Source organism: Macadamia integrifolia, chromosome 5, assembly GCF_013358625.1.
Source record: "Macadamia integrifolia cultivar HAES 741 chromosome 5, SCU_Mint_v3, whole genome shotgun sequence".
In the NCBI taxonomy this organism is placed as follows: Eukaryota; Viridiplantae; Streptophyta; class Magnoliopsida; order Proteales; family Proteaceae; genus Macadamia; species Macadamia integrifolia.
Window position 1 is genome coordinate 13,548,818 of NC_056561.1, and position 9,629 is coordinate 13,558,446.

A 9,629-nucleotide genomic window follows, 5' to 3' on the forward strand; every position below is an offset into this window, starting at 1 on the left:
GCGATTACGGGTTGGATGTCTAATTGTCTAGGCGGTAATGATAGTATCTAATACCTGAACCGATGGCTCACTTTTTCAGTATCTGATTGGTCCAGTTTTTTGATCGAAGGTTCCTCCCCATACCAGTGAGGATCGACCCAAATATTGGCTGATTCTGCTCATTGATGAGATATTACTCCAGATTTTCGTCTTTTAGTGAACTGAAGTTTCTATTTTCTGGATTCTGGTTCTGCTGGTTTGAATAGTGTTTTCTGGACTGCTGTTCTTAATATTCTGTTAACTTAAATCTGAACTGACTCCCATTTGTTCCTGGGTTAGTCCTAAGAATCATTGTTGGATTGGACTCTGCTGTTATTCTCTTCAGATCGATAACCTGCTGTACTGCTGAATATCTGTTCTGATTTTTGAAGACTGTTAGCACTTTAATAGTCTCTGGATTAGTTCTAAACTGCTACTGGTTTGTTTAATCCCTGTGTTGCTGTTTTGTGGGTTCGGTACTGTTTCTGGGTTGTTGCTGAATTTAATTTTTGATACATGGTTGGGGTTGGTTTTGGTTGTTCTTTATTTCAAAAGTTTCTGTAGATTGAGACTTGGTTGGACCCCTACTCTAGTCTACATTACCCCCCACCCCCAAAAAAAAAATAAAATAATAGTTGCTATCAAAATCACAGTGAGCAACTTATCATGGCATAGTGTTATAGTGGCAAACATTCTTGTGCATTGGAGTCTCAGCACAGAGTAATTCTGCCGTAGGTATCTCTCACCAGAATTAACTTGAATAGGTCAAATTAAAGTCTGAGATAGCCTTTTCTTTACAGTGGCTCAAATATATGTGCAGAGCACTCAAGGAAAAGAGGTCAGATGTGTCAGTCGATTGGAACTGAAACCCTTGTTGCTAAAACCAAACCCTTGTCTGAGGTAGCCTTTTCTTTTCACTTCTCCTTGATTGATTCACCAAATTGGGCCTCTATTTATATGCAAGCTGTCCCATATAAAAGTACAAAAATACCTTATAATGGAGTGTATAAAATACAGAACAAAATATGTAGAAACTATACAGCACCAAAGACTAAATTACCGCTCTTCTTTACATGATCAATCTTTATCCTACTTGAGATTCAGGTTTCCCAGATGGAGCTAAATTGTGATGGGTCCCTGTTCTGTGTTGGTGTGTGTGTTTGTGTGTCTATATGTGAACATATTCAATGCAGCCTGTGGAACGGACACCCCAGATTTCGTAATGGAAAACAAAATAAACATGGGACTCCCTAATTCTGTAAGGTTACTTGGTTTTTCAAATTCCATAGTCAACCCTTATCCGGTGACAATCATATCATACCCAATCTGTTAGGGGGAACAGGTGGTTACCTGCTCTGACCCGACCCATTGCCATCCCTACGTAGATTACCAGTTACCTAGCTAAGGGCCGTCTTTCTTTCTTTTATTGTGAACCAACTTAGTGGTTAAGGAGAGATGACAACTTCTGGTTTTTGTTGCAAGTTGCAAATATAACAACTTATGGAATTTGTTGCAAGTTGCAAATACAACTCTATGATGATTATTGTCTTTGCTTTCTGACCTATTGTTCTCTAATAGTCTGATAGTGAAATTTGTCATTTCTAGATATCTGGGATTGTTCAAGATCTTAGGGATGCAAAATTTTTCATGGATCCTTACGAGAAAGAGGCTGGGAAGGTTTTGCTAGCTTTGCTTTGGAGGGACCCATCTATATCAGATGCCGTAGAAACTTCTGAATTTGAGGCATTTCAACTTGCAGCTGTAAGGCTGCAGCTCACATCTGCAAAGGCACTCTTGATAGAGAAAAGATCTATTAACAATTTATTAGGCAAAGACCACAAGAATGACCAAAAAAAGGAAAGAATCCTGAAGTACCTTCTTTATCTTTTGAGGAAGTATGGAAAATCAGTTCAATGTGAACAAAAACATGGAGGTATTGTTCAGCATGAGGATTCACATACGAACACCAAATCTGCATGTAATGATGCTGTATATGTTGAGGCTATTGAACTGGAATCACATGTTCAATATGGGTATGAAGATGCTCTAACTGATGCATCTAGGACACCTATACCTCCTGAGGAGTTCAGATGCCCAATTTCTTTGAGACTTATGCATGATCCTGTTGTCATTGCTTCTGGTCAAACATTTGAAAGGATGTGGATAGAGAAGTGGTTCAATGAGGGTCATGATACATGTCCAAAGACCCAAGAGAAGCTTTCCCATTTGTTAATGACTTCAAACTCCACCATGAAGGACCTTATTTCCAAATGGTGTAGGAGGCATGGGATCCCTATTCCTGATCGATGTTCACAGTCCACTGCTGCAGCACTTAGGTCATGGAAAACTTCATCTTGCAGTTCCATTACTAGCTTTGGAAGTTCTCTAAATGATGTGCCTATTCAAATTGATGTCAGCAGCATATCACTTGATTCTTTGGATTGCAGTTATGGTTCTAATTCATCACATGTTAAGATTGTAGATGCTTCGAGTTCGGTACCCTCTTGGATGAACAGTGATTCGCATGGATACCAATATTCAGTGAACTCCAGCCATTGGATGAGTTCAGGATTTTTCTCTAAACTTTCTGAGCTTCCATGGGAATCACAATGCAAAGTTGTGGAAGATGTTAAAAACCATTTGAAGGAAGATGACCAAGCATGCCACTCTTTTTTTTCCGATTCCTCTGTCCAATCATTGATTAGATTTATGGAGGATGCATGCAGCCTGAATGATGTAAAAGCACTGAGAGATGGAGCTCAGGTGCTTTTGGCTTTGGTTAGTAAGTGCAGGTACATTTTTTTTTTCTTCCTTTTTTCACTTATGACTGATGATAAAAATAAACTGCAAAACTTAATCATTATTTTCTGTTTTCCAGAAGAATCGAATGTTTAAATCCCGACAATCTTTACATAATTGATGAAAGTCTAATATGACTAAATCGATAAAGTTCCTCTGGTTGGCTACCAGGGACTAATTTTGCCACAAAAAGTTTTGTGTCAAATATTCCTGTTAGATATTTAAGGGATGATCTGGATAGGCCAATGCCGGAGCCAAATTGAATCATATACCCCTCCCCCCCACGGTAATGGCATTACCCTCCTATGTATGTCCGTGCACCCCTTCTCTAGTCCCATGCACCAATGTCAAATTCTTGGTGCATGTCGGTGCACTCCTTCAATAGCTTGTTTTGCAACATGGCCTAATCTGTTTGGGCTAAAACTTGACATGTGAACTTGGGACCTAGGGTCTCCCTGTCAACAAAGTTTCAGCTCATTCCGACCTACCACAATGGATTCCTTATGTGGACCACCAGACCAAGAAACCTTCTCCCCTCACCTTTTTAATCCAAAAAGTTCTGACTCATTCTGTACATATGTAGATTGGTTTTGCTTAGCTCAGACAATGTGATTTGGTAAAGAACTGAGTCAGATGCGTGACTTGTTTGCTTGTATATTTACTGTGTGATTGCAATAACTCGGATGAGTCTGTACCCCAATTCTCAGTCTTTGCTTTGATTTCTTTCATGGTACATCACTGCTTTGGAACTTTGCTGTGTTTGATTCTTTCAACCCATATATAGATCTCTTTTATTGTTTCTTGCAGAAGTGAAGTACCATCATTGAGTGGGGATGTGTTTCATCTGTTGGCATCATATATTGATTCCGAAATCATTGACGAGGCTCTTTCCATCCTTGAAGTCCTGTCGGGCCAACAATGTTGTAACTCCAAGACATTGGCATCTGGTTCTATTTTTTCCGTCCTAAAGATCCTTGACACCCAAATCAGTGATTTCCAGCTGTCTGCTGTTAAAATACTATATAATTTGTCATTGAACAGAGACATTGCGTTCCAAATTCAATCATTGGGGTGCGTCACGAAGCTTGTTCCTCTCTTGGGTGATAGCTCACTTGCAGGATATTCCATCAAAATTATCAAAAACTTGTGCGACACTGAAGAGGGAAGGATTTCCATCGCTGAAACTAATGGATGTATAGCTTCCATTGCAGAACTACTTGAGACTGGCTCTCATGAAGAACAAGAACATGGAGTAGCTGTTATCCTTTCTTTATGTTTGCTATGCAATGAATATTGTCAATTGGTCCTGAATGAGGGTATTGTCCCACCTCTTGTCAATATATCTGTCAATGGCAATGCCAAAGGGAAGAAGAGTGCAATGGAATTACTTCAGTTCTTGAGGGATATTAGATACAGTGATTCTCCAGATAATTCAAATTCACTTCCTCACCCTAGAGCCAATCTTGAACTTTCACTGGTGAGCAACTGCTCGAAAGAAAAGAAACCATCTTACAAGGCTTCTGGATTTTTTGGAAGGAAACTGAAAGTATTGTCGAAACCCAGATCTTTAGCTCTTTTCTGAGCTACTGATGACTGAATGGTCCTGTACCGTGTAGTAGATCAAACAACAAGCGGACTGGGTATGCTTTCCTGTACATATATCACAGAGTTCAGCGAATTTATCTGCTTTTCCAGAGGAAGCTAAAGAATATATTTTTAGCATGTATATATCAGTTGGTTAATGATCATCTTTGGCTATGAAATGTAGCTTTCTGCATGCAACACCATGAATATTTTATTTCATGCTGTGATGCTTCACTTGATCAATGAAAGTGTTTTGGATGTACATCTATGAATCATTTTTGCTGTTAATGATTTCTGTTATACCAAAGTGGGAGAGAAACCAAAGGTACACAGGGTGGTGACACTCACATCACATTCACCTCAGGTTAAATTCTGGCCCAAAACAAGCATGAGAAGTCAAAAGTTTAGAGTTTCATAAAAATTTTGAAAAATGTAATTTCATTATAATAGAATCTAATGACATTTCTGTAAGACACAATGAGCCTAGGCCTGGGCCTGGATGGGAATAGTGGTGAGGTTAAGCCGAGATTCCAATATTCCATTTTTTAGGTCAGGAAACTGAATCCTGGATTCCTCAGGCTCACGAAAGTATCGCTTAAGAACTCAGGTTCCAATATTCCATTTTTTTCGGGTTAACATGGGTATCCAAGCTTTTGGCCTGATTAGTCCCATAGGTCTATACTGATTTCATAATTGCATGGATCGGGTCATACTGGTATTGAATAAGAACCATTTAACTTTCACTGAAAGTAGAGAGAACACTAAACACCCTAGTATGAGTTGTTTACTGAAATAAAAAATAATAGTCATTTTCTGGATCAAAGCCCACGCTCAGGATCATTGTGCCTTACTTTCTTGGGCTGGGCTTGGGTTTCATGACTGGTGTACTTGAATTGGTTTGAACTTTGATTGCAAGTAGGATAAAAATATTTGGACATAAAATTTACTATACCAGCAGCCAGCAGTTCTAGACGGTTCTTTCTAGGCTTGCACCAAATCTTGCCACGTGGAAGGTTGATGTGGTAATTTTCACTGTATTGATATCTAGAAAGTGGTCTGGATTGGTCATATTGAATTTTACATTCAAATTCAACCATACACCTTTGTGGAAAAGCTTATAATTTATTTTGCCACTTGACCAACTCTGTTTTTGACTTTAAATTTAATATGTGAACAAAGACACTGAAGTCTACCTATCCACATAATTTCAGTTTTATCCAATTTGCCATGTGGCAGAGCAGCAGATAGTGATGTTGAATTAGAGAAACTATATAGTCGTGATGGATTAAAAGAACTTCAACAAAAAAATAAAAAATTAGGAGCTAATTTTCAACATACCCGTACTTAGAAGCCATTCCATGCCCTCGTTAGTCGTTTTTTAACAAAAAAAAGGGTGCTCCATGGTAGTGATCATAGCCTCCGAATGGCAAGCGGTGCTTCCACAGGACCAATGGACGATAATGTCATGATGGGTTGAGGGCATTTTCACCACTAGGCTACCAACCCCATTGGTCATGCCCTCATTAGTCACTACCATAGTACCATGTGGCAGTTCATTTAGGGCTCAAATTTAATGTTAGTCTACATCCTTATTTATCTAATTTTTTTTAATTAATTTTTATTAAAAAAAAGGTTATTTTATCCATTGTCCATATTTGACTCGAATATTAGATGTTCATGAGTCATTATAGATGTTTTAAAAAAAAGGAAAAAGAATGTTGCTAGGCTGCATAGCATCTGCTAGTGCTCCTTGAGTCTATCTCTCTCTTCCCTTTTATGAAATGCCTTATCTGCATCCATTTTTGAGAGAGAGATGCATCAGTGTACGCTACGTAGTCCGAAAGGGAACGCAATCCCTTTTGTGAGGTCATAGGAAGAGAGTCCAATCAACCCAATAGAAACCATAGAAAAAATCAATGGTGAAAGCATTAATATGGTGGGATATATAGCTAACATTGGTCATCAAATTTGACAAGTGTTAAACTTGAAGAGTACAAGACCATGCTCATTACACAACATAATAGAAGTGGAGGTTGGTAAAATGCCATGCTCATTACACAATGCTGTAGAAGGTCACTTCCTCCATAGTTCCATTAGATAATTGGGAAAGGGGATTCTGTCTGGGAGTGTGGGGACTACGCTCACACAATGGGAGGAAAAATGACCCCCCAATAAAAGGTGAAAATATTCACTGTATTGATGCTTTCAGGTATATTCCTATTGATCCCCACACTGATCTTGAAGCTATGCTCCCAGACAGAGAATTCCTCCACTATATAATCATTGAGCAGATTCTTCATTAGGCTTTGAAAAGTTTCATATGGTTTGGTCCTTTAGCAAATCCCCATAAAGTAGTGTTCCAATCTTTGAATAAATTGGAGGAAATGATTACCAATTAGAGACTCATTGCTACTGTACTTCCTTAGTTTCATGTGTGAATGATTTTCTATATCTATATAACGTATATATGTGTTTTCCTGATGGTTTCTTGATTGAAAAGAGGAAATCTTGGTAAGAAGAAAGTAGTAATATTTCCAATGGAAAGAAAAAAGTTTCTAGGAATCCAGCATTCCAGCTGGGGGCTCTCAAACCCATATTGACTTTGTTAAAGTTTCTATAATACAACATCATCATCAAAACTATGGACTTTCTTTCCTCACCCTGTGCCTTTACAGTTGGAGAAACCCAACCAACATTTACTTTGGGGTCCCTAACAGCATCTTTAGAAAATGAAGAAAAAAATATTTTGGATTAAAAGAGAGGATTTCCCATATATATAACTAAAAAGCTAAGATCAATATTTAAATTCAGGGGGGGGGGGAACCATGATTAGACAATATTTGGCTCTATTAGGAATTTTTTTTTTCTTTTTTATATCTACTATCCTACTAAACAATTGGCCAGCCTACTGGACAGTATTAGGGCCAATGGCTATCTATTCCCACACACACACACACACACACATCACACACACACTCACTCACCCATGCAAATGACAGGGTTTGATCTCACAACTTTTTCCCCTGAGCGTGGGCTCTTTAAGCCAAAGCTGTTCTAGTAGGAAGATGATTAAGAAGTAAATGAATTTTCTCCTCAAGGTAATAAGCCTTGTGCCAACATTGTAATATAAGTTTGTGGTTACTTGACTATCCATTAACTACAGTTTTGTATAGATCAATGGAGAGGGTTCTCTGAGCAAGCAGGGTACATGCACCCTCTCACAATTATTATTTTAATTTTTTTAATTTAAGAAAAAATATAATATTCTCATGTGAGAGGGGACAATCCTCCTATACAATTGCAGGTCAGATGCAAGAAAGTATAGATACCAAACGTGTAGGGACTTGAATATTAAAGCACTTAAAACAGTCTTCTCCTCAGCCTTTTCTAGCACTCCTTTTATGTTAATGAGTACTTAATTTCACAACACTTCTCTTGTCATACATATGGACTCATGGAGTGTGGAGATTCCTGGCTTTTGCTTCAAGTTTAAGCACCTTATACTGCGGCGGCGCATGGGCTACTGATGGAAACTCATTGCAGAACCCTTCTTACTTGGCTTAGCATTGCATCCTCATAAAGCAAGCCCTTCAGCTGTTACTAGAGAGGTCTAAACTGAGACGGAAGGATGGCAAGTCAAGGTTGGTACCACAAGGCGTGGGAGAAGGGGGTTTGGTGGGGAAGGGGTGGGGGGGGGGGACAAATGGAAATCACAAGAGGGTTGGATATGAGAAGTGGTCTAGCTAGTGGTAGGTGAAGGGTCATCCTTCATCAAGAGTACAAGGGGACAAACCCATATGAAATTATGAAGGTGGGGTACAGATCCTCCCAACAATCTCCTAATTTGTGGTCTTCTATACCCATTATCTATCTTTTACTGTTCCTGGGAAGGAAATGCAAAAATATCTTAGGGGGCGTTTGGTTCGGTAAATCAAATGGTGTATATATCGGATATGAATGTCAATCTTTTGATAGACATTCTTCTGAATTATGTTTCTTTCTGAAATATGGTTTGGTTGCCTTGAGGTAGGGGTGTCAATTGGTCGGTCCGGCTCGGTTTTGGTTTGGGTTGAGTCGGTTTCAGTGTGGGAAAGCTGAAACCGAAACCGAACCAATAAGGAAATTCCGGTTTCGGTTTGGTTTTGGTTTCGGTGCGGTTTGGTTTCGGTTTGTCTTCGGTTTCTTAAATCGATTTGTAACCGGGTTTGTTTTGATTTTTGGTCCAATTTGGATTCAACTTTCCATACAAATGTATACAAAACTATGCAAGTTTTGATTTTTTTAATAAATTTTGGAGTGTTTCGGTTTCTTACCGGTTTGGTTTCAGTTTCGGTCTGGGTTTTGAGCAGGTTTCGATTTGGTTTCGGGTTCATCCGGTTTTCGGTGCGGTTCGATTTGGTTTTGGGGTTGCAATACTCCAAACCGAACCAAACCAATAAGGCTTCGGTTCGGTTCGGTTCGGTCCGTGTTGTTATCGGTTTGGTCAGGCCGGTTTTATCGGTTCGATTTAGGAATTGAGACCCCTACCTTGAGGCTAGTACATGTTTCTCGCGGGTTGAGATATTGGCTTCCATAGAGAACTTCTTTCCGCTTTCTTCTTTTATATTAGGTGATAAAAATGTTGCTCAAATCTAAATTTAAGTGTTGAGGTAAACTCAAATTTGGAACACATCCTTTGTAATATGGTCATTCATGGGAAGTAGGGTTTTCACTTATGAGGGTCAATCTAGTGGAACCAAACAGTTCCAAAAATTAAGAATTATCATTCTAAAGAATATCATCCCAAAGATTTACCGAACCAAACACCCCCTTAAGCCTTCTTCAATCAAATTCCAAACAGTTATCTATGTAACCAAGTCACTTGCAAATAGTTCATAACTTCGCTGTCCAAAACTAAGTCTCATGTGATCTTGTCTCTCCTTGTGCTGATCAGTTTAATATGATCACGAATTAACTTGGTTCCTCCTAGAAACAGCTATTTGGTATCATATTGTTCACTGAGGCATCTTAAGAAGCTCATGTCTATTCTTCTAATACCTTAGAAGTATTCTTTAGGTATCTGGGTTTCACATATATTTTTTAGGGTTAATAGTACTAGGGAAGTGGAGTTCTTTATTTGCTTCCCTTGTTTAGCATATGCTGTCTTTGACTCATCCACATACACACACTGCACTTTTATCATATAAAAGGCTACTATTCTTTGCAATCCATGTCCCTCCTTTCTCCCC

The 9,629-nt window shown here is 38.8% G+C and overlaps 1 protein-coding gene across 13 annotated transcripts in view; it reads left to right on the top strand.

The window, feature by feature from the left end:
• Positions 1-4,663, top strand: part of LOC122078825 (U-box domain-containing protein 5) — a 38,133-nt gene extending 33,470 nt beyond the window's left edge. For all 13 annotated transcript variants that reach the window (XM_042644975.1, XM_042644974.1, XM_042644981.1 and 10 more), the window contains 2 exons: positions 1,624-2,810; positions 3,625-4,663. In XM_042644975.1, the coding sequence (XP_042500909.1) occupies positions 1,624-2,810; positions 3,625-4,399 (1,962 nt within the window). In that variant the 3' untranslated portion in view covers positions 4,400-4,663. The remainder of the gene's footprint in view (positions 1-1,623; positions 2,811-3,624) is intronic.
• Positions 4,664-9,629: the final 4,966 nt, after the last annotated feature.